Below are 19,457 nucleotides of genomic sequence, written 5' to 3' on the forward strand. Positions count from 1 at the left end.
CTTTCTAAAGGTTTTTTTCCTCCACAGGCAGCAGGACCTGAGGAAATCAGTGTCAGTCAGTCCATAAAAAAGACATCCTGACAGCTAGTGACCAGCTCAACCCGAAATTTATTACAGATATTCATGGTGACTTTCGTGACCTTCTTACCTTTCCCCCTAAGCACCACGCCACATTTTCCACTTTTTCCACGCAAGAAAATATCTCATCTTATCAGCAGATTGTCATGCTATTTATTCAATATGTTCCTGTATCATCATTTTACACACTCCTATCACCTCACACTGCAGTCAAAATGTCAAGTTTAAAAGCAAGATGTTTGCTGAGCATGTTTCTGTTCCTAAGAGGATGAACCACTTTAATTACTTTTCTCGCTGCATCACCCAGTCAGTATCTTGTGGTTCTTCTAAGCTTTTTCACATTGTGCACTGAACACGACACGCTCTTGAGGCTGCTGGTCTGGCTTTAAGCTTTACTCCATGTAGCAGTCCTGTCTCTTTACAAAAATTTAAGCTCTGCACTAATTTACATCAGCAGATACATTTTGAAAGTACTACTGAAAAGCACACAGTGAGGAAAATTTGTTGTCTAACTTACCCGCCCTGTCACAACATTTATACTGACCATACCAGCAAAATATTTACTGACAACATATTTTTGTTTTTGTGTTCTTGCAATATAATATCTGCTCTTCACAACATTGTTTAGAAAAACAGGATGCGACTTCTTGATTAATATCTAACTGTAATCACAAACTTTGCCAGCGCTAACCAGCGTGCTTTTGTTGTGATGAGCATTTTTCTCAAGTTTTGCATATTTTATAATCTAATTGTTCAATTAATGGAATTGAAATAATGGGGTATATAAAGAGAGGCAAACGAAGAATAAAAGGGAAGACAAAAGAGAATCACTGAGGGACTGTGTTCTGCACCTGAGTCACCGATCTGCTACCCAGTGTCGTGGAAATTTTTCTCTTTGCTGCTGGTGAATAATGAAATAGAGACTTCTGCCGGCCGACAAGGTTTTATTTTCTTTGCAAAGAAAAGGTCAGTCAACACGCGAGCGGTCAAAGTGAAGAAAGACCCCGAGCATGGGGAGACCTAAACATTTATACATGAGGGACAGCCCCTCATCATGTGTTTTACAACCTTTTGTCTTAATTCGAGGGGCACCCCCCTCCTCTCCCAAGATATGCTTCTGACCTCCTGCTGGTGTGCTTCACCCCAGGTTGTCCTGCATGACCTCGCACCTAGGTGCAAAAGTGGGTTTTAGGGTTCACATCCTACAGAGATAAGAGGATCTTGTACCTTATCTTAACAGCAGGGAGGTTGAGTGTCCCAAATAGGTTTGTGGGACTGTGGGAATGGGGAGGTTGTGTGTCTCTCGTGACTGAAACAATGAAAACTGGATTTTTACCATTACAATTCTCCCTTTTGATTATTTAATAATCATTAACGAATTTGACCTGATCGCCAAATTTCAGGATACACGGTGCAGGTGAATGTTGTATTTTGTCCTTCTGTAAGAGTGACAGTTTTGGCAGGTTTGTAGGTGTAGGCTTCTGTTAGCACAGTCCAACATGCTAGGGTCAGGGTCAGGTGATACATGGTGTTTGTGTTGTTGATCAAACCGGGGGTCTAGTTGGTGGTTGCTGAATCTACGGAGTTATCCCTCGTGTCGTGCTTTTTTTTTTTGCGCTTGTTCGTCCTCGCGTTGTCCGTCTCCGCGGCGTCCGTCCTCACGTTGTTCAAGTCGACAGCTGGATTCCTCTGTTGGTTCAGGGACCTTTTTGCAGTGGCTGGCGTGAACCCACGTTGCTCTCTCAGCGACCTTCACTGCCGTGTGTGTTGTCAGGAGTACCTGGAATGGGCCTCGCCAGCGTTTTGGAGTGCCAGTGTTTTCTCCTGAAATCTTTTATCACCACCCAGTCGCCAGGTTGGAAATCATGCAGTGGTGTGGAGGCTGGTTGTGGAAGGGCTGATTTCACCTTCGATTTCACAAGTTGGTTTGGCTTGTCAGCAGGAGTCCATCCCTCTCCGACAGCCCTTGACCATTTTCAGTCCGATTTGTCCACTGGAATCGATGAAGTTTTTCTGGGACACTCATTTTTCCAGTGTCCATATTGACCACAGATGAAACAAGCATCCTGTGTAGGTCTTTTTCTATGTCTGTGTCGACCCTGTGCTCTTCCTTTTTGTTCATGGTTCGGTTGTTCACGTCCTTGGACTGTGTTATACATGGTCATTGCTGCCATGTGAAGCTCCTTCTGTGTTGTCTCTTCTTTTTTCTTTTTCTTTGAGAGTATTTGGTCGTGGGCGTGTATGGCATGTCTGCGAAGTTCTGACAGACGTGCGTCGTTCCATCCAATACAGGAACTTTTAACAGCTGAGGCAATGTCTGGTTTTAGTCCACTTAAGAAACTGTTGCAAAGATGAATTTCCCACACATCCGGAACATTGTTTGGTTCGTCAGGTAGTTGCAGGCCACTGTAGGTGTTGAATACCTCTGTCAGGCGGGTGAGATATTCGTCAGGGTTTTCATTATCCTTCTGCTTGCAGGCAGTGATTTTCTCCATGTTGATTTTTACAGGAAAAGCTTGAATAAATGCATCACAGAGAAGACGGACAACATCTCTATAGTGGGCATTAGATTCATGTTCCCAAGTGATGTGCTTACAACGGATATCAGCATCTGGGAATTTCCCAGCTATTTTTTGCCAATCTATGGGTTTCATCTTGGTGATTAGGAGTCTTTTTAGTTCATTTACGGTGGGTTTGAATTCTTGGCAAAATGTGGAGAATTGCTCAGCAAACATTTTGCCTGATGTTGTTGGGCTGGGTAGATGTTGTGAGGCTGCTGTGATGTCAGCAGAAGTCCATGGGCGGAAAACCAACGTTGTACCTTCTGGTCCAGATACTTCAACCATGGGCATGTTGAAGGCCGCATCTTGATTTGGATTACGTAGTCTGTGTGCTATTGGAGAAGCTGCTCCTGTGCTTGTCTGTGGCGTGATGGAGTTTGTTTCCCTTCCTTGGTTGGGTGTTGTAGTGTTGTATGGTGGTGGAGCTGAAAGATGGATGGGTGGGCTGCCGTCAAGGTCTGGGTCCAGCTTCAAAGCCGCCAACTGTGGAAACAAAGAAGAAGTCTGCGAGTCTTGTGTTCCTTTTGTGTGTGAGATTTGCTTTTCATTTGTTTCAGGGTATTCACATGGAAAAGGGAGTTGTTTCTGCACTGTTTTCCTACTTCGCATCTCTGCTTCCCCTTTCCACATCTGAAGACATTTTTTTTTTTTTTGATCTTCTATGTTTTCTAATTTCCTTACAGAAATCGTATTTTTCCTTCTCATTTCTTGTTCTTTTTTTTTTTTTTTTTTTTTTTTTTTCAGTTTTTCCTCTAATATCGATATGTTTTTTAAACTGAGAGATCCCCCTATTGGGAATCCAAACTCAGCTGTCCAGACATTCAAATATTTTAAACTTTTATCCTCATATTTCCTTCTCATGGTATCCACAATCGGCCCCTCCGGAGGACCCACCTCAACAGAGCTTTTACTCCCCATCCCGAAATGGGGTTTGTGCACAACCAATTACGATACAGACGTCTCTGTAAAGGATCACTTCGTTTAAGGAACAAGTGATAAAGACCCGGTCACTTCGTTTAAGAAAAGACCTGACCACTTCGTTTAAGGAACAAGTGATAAAGACCTGGTCACTTCGTTTAGGCTACAAGTGAGAAAAACCAGTCACTTCGTTGTAAGGAACAAGCGAGAAAAACCTGGTGTCATTCGTCGTTTCGTTTGGGCTACAAGCGATAAAAGCCAATCACTTTGTTTCTGGACACAAGTGATTACAAAAGACCCCCCGCTTCGTTTAGGCTACAAGCGATTAAAAGCAGAACGATTGTGGATATGTGAGAAACAAACATGTAAAGCCAAATTTTATCCCAATTTATAAAAAAGAAATAAAAATAATTTGTCAATATTTCAGTGCTCACCAGATGAAATTTGCTGAATTTTGTTGTTGTTCGTGGAAATCCCAGCGGCGACGATCCGGGGCGTTTGCGGTCAGTCCTCCCTTCTCAGAAGAGGATTTTGAGGTTGGAGGCTGAGAAGTTTTGTCTCCCAGGATGGCCTGTCACTGTCCGCGTCCCGTCCCGGACGATCGCTCGAGGGATCCCACTTCTGACACCAAATTGTCGTGGAAATTTTTCTCTTTGCTGCTGGTGAATAATGAAATAGAGACTTCTGCCGGCCGACAAGGTTTTATTTTCTTTGCAAAGAAAAGGTCAGTCAACACGCGAGCGGTCAAAGTGAAGAAAGACCCCGAGCATGGGGAGACCTAAACATTTATACATGAGGGACAGCCCCTCATCATGTGTTTTACAACCTTTTGTCTTAATTCGAGGGGCACCCCCCTCCTCTCCCAAGATATGCTTCTGACCTCCTGCTGGTGTGCTTCACCCCAGGTTGTCCTGCATGACCTCGCACCTAGGTGCAAAAGTGGGTTTTAGGGTTCACATCCTACAGAGATAAGAGGATCTTGTACCTTATCTTAACAGCAGGGAGGTTGAGTGTCCCAAATAGGTTTGTGGGACTGTGGGAATGGGGAGGTTGTGTGTCTCTCGTGACTGAAACAATGAAAACTGGATTTTTACCATTACACCAGATACATTAATGTCAAAGAACAGGGCAGGGCAGTAATCTGGTTTGAATGCCCAGTTAATGTGCTGAAGGTGGACGTCCTCTCCTCTCCTGCCCCATGACCATCTGTGATCTGGGCCAGTTGCCAGAGCAGACGGAGGGGAGAGGAGGGGCGCAGGTTGCCTGCTGCCTGTCAACTAAACTTTCACAGACAGAAAGTCAGACCAGATTCCAGCTTTGAACAACCACATGCCACATCTCATCTGTCTGCTGTACCTGTCAGAGGCAGGACTGAAGCGCCTGTTTAAAATATACACTCATTAAATGTTTAAAAATAAATGATCCTGACTTAACATTGTCCGCCGATCTCCTGACAATAGTTTTCTGTCTTTGTAGGTGTTTCTTTTCTACTTGTGCTCGTAGTGAGATGCCTAAATGAAGAGATTTTATAGATGCTGATAAGCAGCCACAGAAGCTCGGAGCCTGGCAGGAAGCTTTGTTATCATGACTCTTCACACACAGAAACAGATTATGTTTCCTAACAAAAGGCTGTGATTTCATTGTAGACATAACAATGTCTTTGATATGACATCCTCCCAGAGATTATCTTATCCTTGCTGCCTCTGCTCTGCTTTGTAAGGAGTGTTTTATGGCGCTTGTTTTGGCTTATCTTTAAGAGCACCTAATTTTGCGATGCCTGTTGATGGGATGAGCTGCGTTTTGGGGGAGAACAGCTGAACCAAGACGTTTATTTCTGTTGAGGGATCACCTGCAACCTTGACTGGGGCTCTTTGAAGCTCACTGTCACTCTGACTGAGGTTGTATGTGCATGCATGTGTCTTTGTGTGACCCAGACTCAATTAACTTAATAAATTAAAGCAAAACATGCCTTCTAACCGCAGTGTTTCTCTGATATGTCTTCTGTGTATTTGCAGGAACATAAACAGTGCTGTTCTTGTGAGGGGTTTCCTCCTTCTATGCTGTGGGTATCCTTTTGGTTAACCGAAAGCATTCTTGAGCTTTCATTTGAACTTGGCTTTAAGGGTTTTTCTCTGTTATCAAAGAAAACGTCTTTCATATTGTACAACAATATCACATTCGCTGAATGACCCGTGTCCTCTGCCACAACTTAACTGAGGTTTATTTATGCTTTTGCTTTTTGGTGTAGTGATTTCTTGTCTTGTCAGCTTGCCAGGCAAGCCATGTTCTCCAAACTCCAGTCTCCAGGCTAAGCTAATCACGTGCTGGCTCTGCCTCCATATTTAACGTACAGCTTGTTGTGACTTTATGTTCCTTCACATAAAGAGAAAATATATGATTAATTGATTAAAGCAACCAAACATTCACTTGTTCCATCTTCTTAATTATTCTCAGTTTTGTTTAAATAGTTTCAGCTGTTCATTCATTCATACATTTGGTATGAACACTGAAGTTCATAACTTAGTCGCAGGCTCTAGCAAAGACATGCTTCCAAGCAAGTTGTATTGTTTTGGAATATGTATGCTGATTTATTTTACTTCCACATGTAATAGCACCATATTGTGGTTTTAGTGAGTCCATTTCATAGGTCGCCACAGTATTGCACTTTCCGTATGTTCTAAATTCCTTGGGGTCATGGTCAGCAGCAGTACTTTAGCATAGTGGATGGAGCACATCCCTCTTTCTTTTGGAAATCACATGTTCAGCATGTGAAATTGTTGTCTCGGGGTCTAACACAGACTCCACAGGGGAAAGTATATTGTTTGCTGATGGGACCTCATACAACTGGAGAGACCCAGGTTTCCCTGTGTGCTTTCAGAAGGGTTGCCAGCTTCATTCTGTCATGCTGACTTGGGACTGTCATCCAATCTGCATGGACTCCATTATCTGCTCTTTCATCATCAGAGGGGATCGATCTGAGGCCTTGGAGTGCCAGCCTATCTGATTGATACACTGTGGAGATGAAAACTGGTCAAATTACTAATGAGATTTGATTGAGATCCCCATGAGCAAACAGACTCCAGCTGTCGGACGGGATGGGGAAAGAGTTTGTGAAACATTCAGTCTGATACCAACTAGAATATGATTTTCATCCTTTCGTGAATCCCACTTCTTACTGTGGGTAAGTCCTCAGGTGGGGGATGGGATACTGTGAGTGAGTCAGCGTTGTCCTTCCAACGCTAATGGCCAGGAAATGTCTATGTTGGAGAGTGTAATTGGATTTCTTTAACAGGAAAGCATCTGTCCAGCTCCATTAGTCAATAGTAAACAGCAACATGCAGCGGAGGGAGAGGCAGGTGGGAGAGAAAAGTGAGGGGGTTTGAAAGGTGGAAGGAGGGGGAGGAACTGAGAGGTGAGGAAGCAAACGAAGGGGCATGTTTATTGTTGATGGCAGGTCAGGAAACAGTCAGAGGTTTAGGTTTGGGTGCGGGATAAGCTGTAAATGTTTGCCGTTTGTGTAGATGGTGATGGAATGAAATGCCAAAAGTGAAGCAGGGATGTTCATGGGTAGAAGCTCATCAACTCTGGTGTTATTCACTTAACAGCCAAACCACTTATCTTTTTTTTAAACAAATGAAATGTAAAGTGGCACGGTGGTGCAGTGGTTAGCACTGTTGCCTCACAGCAAGAGGGTTCTGGGATCAAGTCCAGCTCTAGGCCCTTCTGTGTGGAGTTCGCATGTTCTCCCTGTGTCTGTGTGGGTTTTCTCCAGGTACACCCGGTGTTCAGGTTCATGCACATTAGGTTAATTGGCTACTCTATATTTCCCCTACGTGCTAAGGGCAAGAGCACTTCAGTTTTAGTCAGATTTATTTTTCAGGTCAGAGGATTGAACCAGTGACCTTTTCGTGTCTAACATTAAAAAACAGTCACCGTGACCACATTTGAAAATCATGCAATATAAATATACAGACAGCTAAAACATAGAGTAGCAGGAGATAACAGAAGCACAGGCTGACAAGGGTCTTAAAATACATTATGCAGTCTGATGTACCTAAAGCTTACCAACATTAGCTACATTAGCCGCTATGAGCTAATGGTGATACCAGACCTATAAGGCTACAGCTGCAAAACCAGTATATTTCACATAAATGAAACGTTTAATGCATCAGAGGAAGAAGGTGCTCCTATAATGTGGTACATGATAACTGCTATCATTGCTGAAAATCAATATTTGACTGTCTCCATGACAACCAAGCAAAGCTAATGAAACTGAAATGTAGGAAGAGGATGAGATGCAGTAGCCTTAGTTTAGATGCACTAAAGTGGATCTTGACTTTTTTTTGTCAAATAACTGTTTCTAAGGTCCACAATGATTTTTTTCCTGTCATATGGAACATGAGAATAAACAGTGCAATATATTTTATATTTTCTGCTGTGAGGTTAAAATGAATGAGTTAAAAATAGGTCACTGCAGGACACAGATGAACCACATTTATACATTCTTCCGAGCAGCACTTGACATAACCTCAGATATCACCCACCATCGCCTCTTTCTGTACCATGAGAAAAGCTACTTTCAGCAAAACAATGAACAGACGCCCAGAAAACGCTAAATCAAACCTGGCGGCCTCGTTACCTCCAGGCTACAACTCTCATTGGCAGCTCATACATCTCCTGAAACACTGCGATGTAAAGTGTAATTGGGGGGTCCCTCCCTAGTAGGATGCACCGCAGTGAGAGACCCTGGAAGGGGAATACCACTCGTTTCACAGAGACAGATCACGAAGGAACAGTGGGACTACTATGCTGGCTGTAAATTGAGCCTTTCTTCCTATGAGAGGGTGACATGGTGGAATGCAGCACATTAATGTGGACATGGGTGGGCTTCTCATTCCTGTCATAGCATCTCTCTCTTCCCTTTGACCCACCATGACTTTCTTTTCTCGTTTTTTGAATCTACGTCTCCTTTGAGTTTGTATCAACAGGGTGTGGATGTATGAGTGGTGTGTTTCTTATAATAATTCAGGTTCTTGTAAAAATCGGAATAATCAGTTATCTATTAACCTTGGAGTTTGTGAACGCATTGGCAATAACGCCATTGCCAATGCGTTCACTTTGTTTAGTGACACTTCATTGGCAATGTCTTTTCATTTTGATTTACTGTACGGACCGATATCAGCTTGTTGCAGATATATTGATATTGGTCTGCATTTCTGTGGATAAATAAGAAGAAATTTCAGCACAGAAATGTTTGAGGTAATTGGGACAAAGTTACTTAGTTTGTCCACTAGAGGGCACTTTGAAGAGTTCTTATCAAAACTATTATTATTATATGCACTGTCAATGTGATTAATTAATTGGCTGATATATCCACATCAGCGTAGTGGTGTCACAAAGTCAGTAATGGTATGGTGCTCTAGTATATTACATATGTACATAAGCATTTTACACCTCGTAACTGCAACATTTTAACACATCATGTGTCTCTTATAATATCAAATAATTTCACTGGAATTTTGGATGGAAACTTTGGATTGCAGATGACAATCAATTGAGAACTGCTCAGAGTAAATCAAATAAAAGTTTCACACATGTCCTGTGACAAATTAAACGACAACAACTATATTGTTTTTCTCCTTTTCAGTTCGGGCTGATGTGGAGGTGAACATGGAAGACCGAGTGGAGGTGCTCAGGGGAAAAACCGCTCGGATCACCTGCATGTTCAAGTCATCTGAAGGCATCGGCGGGTTGTTGATAAATTGGTCCTACGTGAGTTTTGTTAGATCTGATGCACACAGGCACAGATAGGTATCTGTGTTTATCCCTATGATGTTTACTGTGCTCGTACTTTATGAACCTTTAGGTGACACGGTCAGGTGAAAAGCAGCTCATCTACTACCAGGACTCCACAGTGAGTTCGGTAGAACGAGGCACACAGTTCACCGACCGGATCAGTGTCAATGGTACCACTGGAGAGATCGTGTTGACCATCGACAAAGTACTGCTGGCAGACGAACTGGAATATATCTGTCTCATCAAAACTGTGACAGGGGCAGTTTCCGAGGGACGTACAAAGCTGAAGGTGTTTGGTAAGATTCACTCTGAAACGTCATGAAACCTCATTTAGACTTTAAGCTAGTCTCCATCTTTTGTACTTTATCATAGCAAGTCTGTAAAGATTTGTTTAAAACTTCAGCTTTAGCTTCACTTTTCTCAAAACAAAAAATTTTTGAAACTCACAGTTTCAACATGACATGCCTAATTTATGCATCACAGTTGCCACATTTGCACTGGGTGGTTTGGCTCCGCTCAGCTCAACTCAATTGGAACCGTTCTTAGTTTGTTTTTTTGCGGCACCTGGAACTTTAATTGGCATCCTCTCAGTCGAGATTCCAAGTGAGCTGAACAGATACTAAACGTACTGAACACACTGCAGAGAACCGACTGGTGAGAGAGAACCAAAATCGTCTTGTTTTCTGTGGTCTGATGTAGGATTTCCCTGTTTTTTCAGCAGGCTTTTATCTTGTGGCCTTCAGCCTTTTCTGGACCAAATATTGTCCATTATGTGACAAACCATCACATACTGCGAACAAAAAAACATAGTCGCTTTGATATCCTTTGTTGTTTCAGTCTGTATGTTGCGTTGACGGTGATGTCATGGCAGTTTCCCGCAGCGCTGCCGCGACGATCAGCTAAGAATCTGATCTAACTGAGACGGTGCTATCTGCAGTGAAAAATGAAATGAAAAAAGTACAAAAAGTGAGTTGATTTGAGCTGTGCCAAGCCATACCAGTGGAAATATGGCAAATGTTGACAAATTCCCTTTTCAAACAATGTCGCATTTCGAGCAATGCAATTTTCATTTTTCGGTCTTTAAAGCAACAGGAGAACCATTCAAAGTCTGTTGTTTTCCTGGCTTACATTTAAACTAACACTTTCACCCACCGCATGTCAGTTAACACAAAAAAAAATCAGTTCAGCTACTTTCAGATCACTTAACACTTGACCTGACACTTCAGTGGCTAATAATGCATGCAACTGATGTACACATTGGCTGCCATTTCATCCATCTCTTCAGCTAACCCTTCGACTTCTTTCATCCTGTACTTTTTTAATGAAAGAACACCTGCTTTCAGTGAATACATTTCAACACTTTTTCAGCATTTTTTCCACTTCAGCTGCAACTGCTCATACTTCAGCTGAAATCTCCACTCCTTTCAGTGTTTGCAATAATACTTCAAAGTCCAGTTATACCTCATCTTCTCCTAAGCAAGACATCTTTCACATGTACCATGCTAAGATGTTGAAATGGTTTCAAACTGTTGAAATTATGTAAATTATGAGCTCCCAGAGCACTTCACTCTTTTTAGTTCTTGATGAGTGCTTGACTCCTCTCTCTATGTAGAGATTCCAGACATTCCTGTCATTGAAGGTGTGCAAACAGGGATCTCAGTCAATGAAAATGACCTGTCCAAGGTAAAGAAGCTTTACGCCAGAGTATAAAATGGCGAAATGACTATCAGGCTTCAATTTAATGCTCTGAATTTATCTTCTCTCCTTTTCCCTTCTGTCTTTTCCTACAGATTGCAACATGCGAGGTAAAAAATGGCTTCCCCAAGCCAAACATTACTTGGTACAGAAACAACACACCGCTGCGTAATGTTCAGAATGGTGAGACGGGTTGACATCTGTGGGTCTTCTGCATTGTTTTAGTTTGTGCTCAGTGTGGTTTAATGTCTTTTTCTAAAATTCTCTCCATTTCCTTTCTTTGTCTTGTGTGTTTGCAAATGTTTTTGTCTTCCAGAGGTGAAAATAGTGCCCAGTATTACGACTGAATCCAGCGGTCTGTTCTCAGTTAAGAGTGAGCTGAGCATGAAGGTGATGAAGAAGGACAAAGATGATTTCTTCTATTGCGAGGTCAACTACTTTGTCCCTGGAGAAACCAGGATGACAGAAAGCACCCGTATTAACATCACTGTGTACTGTGAGTTTCACACAGTCTAAAGAAAAACAAAACAAAACAGGAAAACAAGCTGAAATTACTCTTTAATCAGCATATTTCTGAAGAAACATAAACCTACAACAAAGGTTCAGCATTGTGGTCTGACCTTGAATCTGTCTCTTTGTTTCAGACCCCTCCACTGCTGTAAGTGTTTGGGTGGAGTCACCAAAAGGCAAAATCAAGGAAGGGGATTCGATTGAACTTCACTGCAGTGGCAACGGGAATGCTCCATCTTCGATTATTTCAATCAAGCATATAATAGTAAGAAAATCATCCATGTTGTGCTCAGTAGGTCTACTTTGCCTGTTCATTACCTTCCTCAGCAGACTGAGTTGTTTCTTTTTCTCAACACTTTAAGGACTTTAGGAGTTACAAGTCGTACGTTTACATATTGATCAGATTGCTTTGGCTTTTTGTAGACTGATGAGTCTTGGGAGACCAATAGGTTGGTGCTGAGCAACGTGAGCCGCCTTAACAGTGGAGTTTACGAGTGTACCTCTATGGACACGGAGGATATATACTTTGATGAGATCTCAGGAAACACCACAGTGACTGTCAACTGTAAGAAATCTTCTCTGGTATCATTTGTGTCCATAACAGCAAGTTTTTACCAGCAGTATAAATGTACAAACTGGATTTTAATTGTCTCTTCCTGCTCTGCATGTAGATCTCGATCCTCCTGCGGTGATACCTAAAGACGCTGTTGTGATGCGCCAAGGAGAGGAGTTGGAGGCCACCTGCAATGCCCTCTCTTCTCTGCAGACACAAACGACCTGGTTTAAGGTCTCATACACACATATAGTACACTACAATTAAAGACACAGTAACAACTTTTTGTCTTTAAAATGTAAAACACCTTGTTTAATTAACATGCATTTAGAAAAAATATGTGAATATTGTTTTGTCATTTTAATCACAGTCACAATGAAAGCTCAGTTTTATATTTAATGTGGAACTTTAAATTTGGTCATGGGTTTTTTTTGTTTTTTTTTTTATTTCTCTGCACAACCTTTTGTAAAATGTTTGTTGAAGCAGCCGTCTGATCTACTTAAAACCAAGACTCATATGTACATGAGCGTGTCCGTGTGTGTTAAATGTGCTTTTTGTGTCTGTAGAAAGGAAAGGAGGTTTCAAAGGGCCACAAGCTGATGTTGAAGGACGCTACGTTTGACACAGCAGGGACGTACGTGTGTGTGGTGACTGTTCCTGAGATTGAGGGAATGGAAACCAGCCAGACGCTCATCGTTCATGTCCAGGGTAAGTCTGATCAGTTATTATTTCAGAAATATCCTTATGTTAATGTTTAGTATGTGTTTCCATCTGTTTCATGTGTAGTTTATTTTCACATTTTTTTGGTTTCACTTGTGTTTTCTGTTTTTATTTTAAAGAAAAGCAGTTAGGGTTATGGCAAAGCTTTTCAAGGTTGTTATATTTTGTTCCTCTGTCTGCAGGGATGCCTGAGATTGTGAAGCCAGACACCACAGAGATAGAAGCAACTTTTGAGACCACAGTGGACCTCAGCTGTGATGTCAGAGGTTTCCCTGCTCCCAGAGTTACCTGGACCTCTGATGGAAAGGTACAGTTGAGGGAAGCCTCACGTTTTTGGATTGCAGCTGCAGCAGAAACGCACGTTTTTTTTTTTCTCTTCTTATTTCAACAACGACTTGATGGACTACTATAAACCTTTATTAAGATATTCGAAATCTGAGCTGCTGGTGGTCCTCTGACTTTTCATTTAGCACCACCAGCAGCTCAGAATTCTCACCTATCCTATACAATAGGTTTCAACATAAGCTAGATGAAATGGCACAAAATATTGTTCACATGTTCAGGGTTCCCAGATGATGAATCCAGATGACTTTGGCGATCCTCTGTCATTTGTGCTGTGAACTGAAATAGAAAGAATGACACTTGCTTGCCAAGAATTTGATAAAGATTGTTTTTTGTGTGTCGCCCTTAGGATGACGTTTTATGTTAAATCTAGCGCCTTCATCAGGTCCAAATTTAAATTAGTCCAATACTTTGGTTTATGGCTAAATACCTGCAAAATCAAATACAGTTTTATCAGCATCTGCTGTACTTTGTGTTTAATACTACTGAACAAAACATTTTTTGTCTAGCAACCGAACATGAAGCCACGCTAACATCTGCATCTCAAGTATAGCCTTACAGAGTTGTGCGATATCTTCAGCACCACTTCTGCACTTCAGTCTGTGTCAGAGCTGCGTTCAACTCTCCAAATCTGATCTTTGGAGAAGTAAGGGAAACCTTTTCTGCTGGTGAGCCTGCTTTTGACTCTGTGGTTTTGTGCCAGGTCCTCCAGGCAGCGTCTCAAAAAGAGATCGAGAAGGGCATTCAGAGCGTGGTCAGTATCAAGGTCACCTCTGACATCACAGCTTTATGCAGAGCCACCAACAGCTACGGCACTGACGAGTTGGCCTTCAACATCAAAGCCAGTGAGTTCCTCCTGTTGCTTGTGTTTCCTGTCTCTGGTCTTTGTGTTTATATGCGTATATGTCTCTGTCGGTTGTCCTCTTTGCCCACCCCCCACCCCTCCTTTCCTGCCGTTCTTGCCCTTCTTGTCTGTGTCACTTTGTTGTTTATTTTTACTTTGTCTGAATGCCTCAAGCTCCGCTGTCTGCTGTGATGTGTTGCCTTTGACTCTGGACATTTCAGTCAATGTCGCCGTTGTTTCGGACAAGACGCTGTGAAACAGTGCGGCTGTTAAATGTGCTCCCCTCCTCCCTCAGTGTGTTAACAGGAAGTGTCCTCCTGTCTGTGCCTCTAACTATTTTCAGCTACACACACCACAACACCAGCCACAACCATCACCACCACCACCACCACTACTACTGCTACTTCTTCTAGTAGCACTACTATTTCCTCTACCACAGGTAAGACCACAGTCACTCTGCCCTGCCTACCAAGCACCACTTGAGTCAAGTCAGCTACAAAAAGTTTAAATAATAGCTATATCAAAGAAAGTCCCATGAAAAGGACTTGACTGAGAGTGATGCTTCAGCTGTCAGTAAAGGTTACTCTCTCCATGTTCAGTGTTAGACATGACTGAAAGGACATTGCAGAAGTGCTGGTTAGATATTGCTTCAAATGGATGACATTACTGAGGTCTGCTGTCACTGCAAGGTGTCATATTGACTAATTTGCTGGCACACCTTTTATTTTCTGCTTGTTATTACACAGTTAAACTTTATTTGCTCATTCGGGGTCTTTTGATATGAGTTCTACAAAGTGTTTGGGGAAAAAAACTGCATCATGAGAGGAGGTTTCTGTCCCAGAAAAATAATCAGTGAAATCAAATAAAAAATGACTCATATGGTTCACCTGCTGTTTTGAGGATTTCATTCCTGTTAGCGTCATGGCGTGCAGATACATACAGAGCGCACAAACACACACATGCATCAGTGTGACACTAGAAAGCAGCTGATGCTTTCAATGCACTCAGAGTGAGTCTCCTGACTCCCATTACGGGTGCTGCCTTGTGTTTTCCCTCTCTTTCTGCCTCCCCCACTCTCTCTCTCTCACTCTCTGTCTGTCTCTCTCGTACGTCATGCCAGGAAATTTCCAGGCCCTCAGAGGAGAACTGTTCTGGGTTGATGTTTCTGGCAAAGTGTTGGTTAAATGAGATTAAACAGGGCTGCTGTGGAAGACGACTGTTGTGCTACTGACCACAGTTGGCCTGTCAGGCTTGATGTTTACCTTGAAATTACAGATAAGATCCTCATAAATCAAACATTTGTTGTATTCATTTCAAGTCTGCTGCCTCTGTGTTTGTGTGTGTGTGTGTGTGTGTGTGTGTGTCCCACTGATATGAGTGATTTAATATACACAGCCACCAACTGATAATTGTGCTCATGTGGTTTTTCTCAGTCAAAGCCGAAACAGCTATCCCACCAAAGAAAATCAAGAAAGGTTTGTATGTTGTGCTGCTGAAGACTTTCGCTCACTGCCCCACCTCAAAGGCAAAAAGCTTCCATCCACTTCTCGGCCATAGCTTCTGTCCCTCTCTCTCACCACCCAGCATTCATCAAATTTTCCTCTCTCCTGATGAAAAAGAAAAAAAGCAAAAAAAGCATTGAGTTGTTCACCTTCACTTCTTCCTGTGCATGTTGTCATGTTGTTGTATGAGCACACCTCTCCTCCTACACTCCTGAATGACTTTGCACCTTCCTTTCTTTACGTTGCCAGGTTCAGGTCACCTGAATGGTGCTAGAGTTGCATTCGCTTTAGAAACCAAACAAACGTCTATCTGCTGTGCCCACACACTGTTGAATGCCAATCCTCTTTCCGACTCTCGTGCATCATAGCGTGTTCTCATTCCTGTCGCAGTTATGGCGAGTAACCGTGTGGTCTGTTCTTGTGCTTTTCCTCCACCAGAGGGCAGAGGTGTCATTATTGCAGTCATCATAATCTGCATCCTGCTGCTGGCCATCTTGGGCAGTGTGCTCTACTTCCTCTACAAAAAGGGCAAAATCTGTGGCCGATCCGGCAAGAAAGACATGTAAGTGAAACAAGAGACGCTTGATGTTGGTAAAGATGGGATGTGTTTTAACCCCTGTAAAGCCAAAATCAATTGTAGTGGACATTGAATTCTCGGGGCTAAATTAATAAAAATATTGTCTAAATTCATTATAGTCAGTTCCATAATATTTCACTTGAAGAGTGCACAGCTATCAAAGTGAATGAGTCATGCATCCTACATTATACATGTCTCCGCATCCAGCTTTTTAACCAATGAGGTCGGTTGTGTCATGTGGGTTAAATGTTGACCCGATAGCAGACATCACTGAGCCTTGAATCAGCTATAAAATGAAATACGAATGCTGGGACCATTCTGACAAGAAGACTAAAGCAGCATAATTTACAGGTAACATTGTAAGTGCTGCTCGTGGTGTTGAACTTCCTGCTCCCCTCAGCTCTATGGAGCTTCACAGCACATTTAGCTCCTTTTATAAATACCAACTTGCTTAGCACCAAATGGCAGACAGTTAGCTGAAAAAGAGGGTGAATATTTGACCTCAAGGAGCTTTATGGTTCTTGCAGCACCAAAGAGAAGTCCAACAAAGATAACATCGTGGTGGAGATGAAGAGCGACAACTTAGAGGATGCCGAGCTTCTTGGCGCCAACGGAGAAAAACAACCTCAGAGCGACCAGGTAGATATCTAAAGGTTAATCAATAAGACGATGTTGTTTTTCTGATTACATCATTGACATATTTACACATCCTTCACTCCACCTCTCTCCCTCGTCTTTGCTTGTGTTTTCACGTTCGTGTTTGGCCTCTGGAGTGAAGGGCGGCGAGTACCCGGACGTGCAGAAGTGAGGAGGTGACTGCAGACGCGGCCAGCAGCTGCTCCTGTTCTTCCCTCTCAGGCTCAGACCGGCCGATGCCTTCCAGCTCGCAGCACAGCTCCTTATCCCAGAGTAACGTCATGGAAAAGCTCAGGATTCACTCAGTCAGTAGTATGGTGGTCAGCCGAGACTCAAATTATTCCAAGCTGCAGCTTTTGCTTTCTGTCCTTTACATCTTAGCACATATCTGTTGGAATGCAACATGAGCTGTGATGAGAAGTGATTTCAGCGCTCTGTGACGTTACTCTGCTAAAACCACCATCCACCTTCAAACCAAGGACTGTCCTTAGCCTGTAGTTCTCATTACCACGAGCCTTGTATACTGCTGATTATCTGTAGAACAATTATTAGAGCACAACTTTGAGCAGGGACTCTTTTTATAACTGACTAAGCATCACCTCAGGCGAAGAGCAGCCTGAAACAGCTGTTTAAGTGTACATATCTATCCATGTATATATTTCTTTATTTAAAATAACACCACAGAAAAAACAAAACAACAAAAAATAAATGATCAGATAATGTTTTATTTTGTTTGGGTCTTTAGGGAGAGTGAAAAAGAGTTCAGGAAGATGTCTTGTTTTGATTTCTTTCCTCTGTTTTGTTTTTGTTTCCTGTTTTAAGTCTGTACACTGAAATTATTGGGGATGCAAGGATTCTTTTCCTCTCCAGCCAGTTACAGTCTCACCAAAAATGTTGCCTTCTTTTAGCTTTTCTGAAAACAAAGGTGTAGGTCATTTAATCACGTCTCACCTTTGGAGCTTTTTCCTTCTCTACCATTAACACTTGTCTTTATGCTCCTCACTTTGTGTGTATGAAAGAAGATATCTTTGCAGGTGAATAATCTGTTCAGACAGATTCAGACATGGAAGGTTTAATGCTATTTGAAGTTCTCTTTACTTTGATATTTTATGTGTGTTCAGGCATTGCCAACAGTCAACCTTAAAGGATACAGATCAAAGCCTATAGAAAAATCAGCATTTTGCATCGTCTGTTGTTTCTGTTGAATGCTCAGTGCACTGATTTCTTTGTGGTTAATCTTCAAGCGGTCGTGTTTCTCTGCTTCTCTGTAAAATGATTTATATATATTTTTTGGTTTAATGTGGCCGTATGTGAATGAAATGTAGTTCTTTAGCTATTTTTATTTCTGTTTTAAGCATGCAGTTCGATTCTGGAGACAGACATTTGGGTGTTGAGTCTCATCACCCGGTCGTCAAAAACAACACTGTGCTTTTGGTGGCTCGCGTCATCCAGGCACTGCTGTTTGACCACCTATGAATGCGCCTTAAGGTTCAGCTAACTTTCTCCAGATTTGTTCACTGCCCCTTTAGGAGGAAAGATGAGGTTAGAGCAGATTATTGATCCACGGTAAATATGCTTAACGGAATGAAGTTGCCCACCCTGTAAATAAAAGACATAATTGACATCACAACTTCAGTCAGAAATGACGTTTAGCGACAACTTCAGAACAAGACTGCTGAGGAGGGGCAATGACTGTGACTCTATGCAAATGAAGTTAGACAATCAAGTCTGTGCTCAGTTATGTGCAGGTACCTTACACTCTTAACCCTCCTGCCTTCTGCTGTTTGTAAGAACTACCACTGTTACACTGTTTCAGATGCTTGGAATCTGTAAAATGCCTTTTACTGCTTTGGAGTTGGGAAATGTGAAAATGAACGTCCTTGATGACATTCAAACAATTTACCAACAAATTCATTGTTTGTAGTTTTTGAAAATTATACCAAATAAAGTGACTGTCAAATGGAAAGAACAGCTGTTGCATGTTTTTACATTTTAACTATTATTGCATTAAAAAGACAAGAAAAAAGTCTTTAGATACAGTTGCGTTGTTTTACACACAGCGAAACACTGTTAAGTGAGTCCCTTGACTGAGTAATGCATGAGAAACTGATTAGTTTTTACTGTGATACACTCTAAAATGATTCAGGAGCTTAGCTAGTATGACTTAAAATATGAGCATTTTCAGCATAAAAAAAATACAATTTGTTACATGCCCATTGTTTTATTAAGTTCCTAACTTATTACAAGAAGTTGATCAAAATTAAAAATAAGGAAAGATGTCTTAACTCAGAAATATATTGATTTTGGATAAGCATTTCTGCTTTCACTTAACAAGGAAAAGTATTAATCAGTGAAACTTAATATTGTATTATAATATTAAGTTAGAGCAGCTTCCTTTCACGTGTGCATTCATTAAAGCAGAGAAAGTGACGGCCATTTTATGCTAACAGACTGCACCAGCAACAGCGAGGCAGAGACCGCAAGGAGTGAAGGTCAAGGCTGGATTAACTTTATTTGGTGAGTAAATATTTGTTTAACTTTACGTGCAACAGCAAGTAACTATCAGCGCTCAGTCCAGTTTCACAACACTAAAACTGAAATGTCCGCTGCGTGCCTTGTCCTCAGCTTTTAGCTAGCTAGCTAATGTCTTCAAAGTAACTTTTGAACCTTTAACATTAAAAGTGCATTGGAGTCGGCTATAAGGTGCCTAAACTTGTGGTCCCAG

The 19,457-nt window shown here is 41.9% G+C and overlaps 1 protein-coding gene across 5 annotated transcripts in view; it reads left to right on the forward strand.

Annotated features, from left to right (window-relative positions):
- mcamb (melanoma cell adhesion molecule b) overlaps positions 1-18,698 on the forward strand; it is a 36,099-nt gene extending 17,401 nt beyond the window's left edge. Inside the window, exons 2-17 of one of the 5 annotated variants that reach the window (XM_046389046.1) lie at positions 9,205-9,329; positions 9,424-9,649; positions 10,966-11,036; positions 11,144-11,231; positions 11,365-11,544; positions 11,693-11,823; positions 11,982-12,123; positions 12,230-12,345; positions 12,678-12,819; positions 13,014-13,138; positions 13,877-14,018; positions 14,361-14,456; positions 15,451-15,492; positions 15,958-16,081; positions 16,624-16,735; positions 16,870-18,698. In XM_046389046.1, coding sequence (XP_046245002.1) covers positions 9,205-9,329; positions 9,424-9,649; positions 10,966-11,036; positions 11,144-11,231; positions 11,365-11,544; positions 11,693-11,823; positions 11,982-12,123; positions 12,230-12,345; positions 12,678-12,819; positions 13,014-13,138; positions 13,877-14,018; positions 14,361-14,456; positions 15,451-15,492; positions 15,958-16,081; positions 16,624-16,735; positions 16,870-16,872 — 1,865 coding nt within the window. In that variant the 3' untranslated portion in view covers positions 16,873-18,698. Of the gene's footprint in view, positions 1-9,204; positions 9,330-9,423; positions 9,650-10,965; positions 11,037-11,143; positions 11,232-11,364; positions 11,545-11,692; positions 11,824-11,981; positions 12,124-12,229; positions 12,346-12,677; positions 12,820-13,013; positions 13,139-13,876; positions 14,019-14,360; positions 14,457-15,137; positions 15,493-15,957; positions 16,082-16,623; positions 16,736-16,869 lie in introns of those variants that run through there. The other 4 variants (XM_046389047.1, XM_046389048.1, XM_046389049.1 and 1 more) reach the window with 4 other exon arrangements.
- Positions 18,699-19,457: the final 759 nt, after the last annotated feature.

Source organism: Scatophagus argus, chromosome 5, assembly GCF_020382885.2.
Source record: "Scatophagus argus isolate fScaArg1 chromosome 5, fScaArg1.pri, whole genome shotgun sequence".
In the NCBI taxonomy this organism is placed as follows: Eukaryota; Metazoa; Chordata; class Actinopteri; family Scatophagidae; genus Scatophagus; species Scatophagus argus.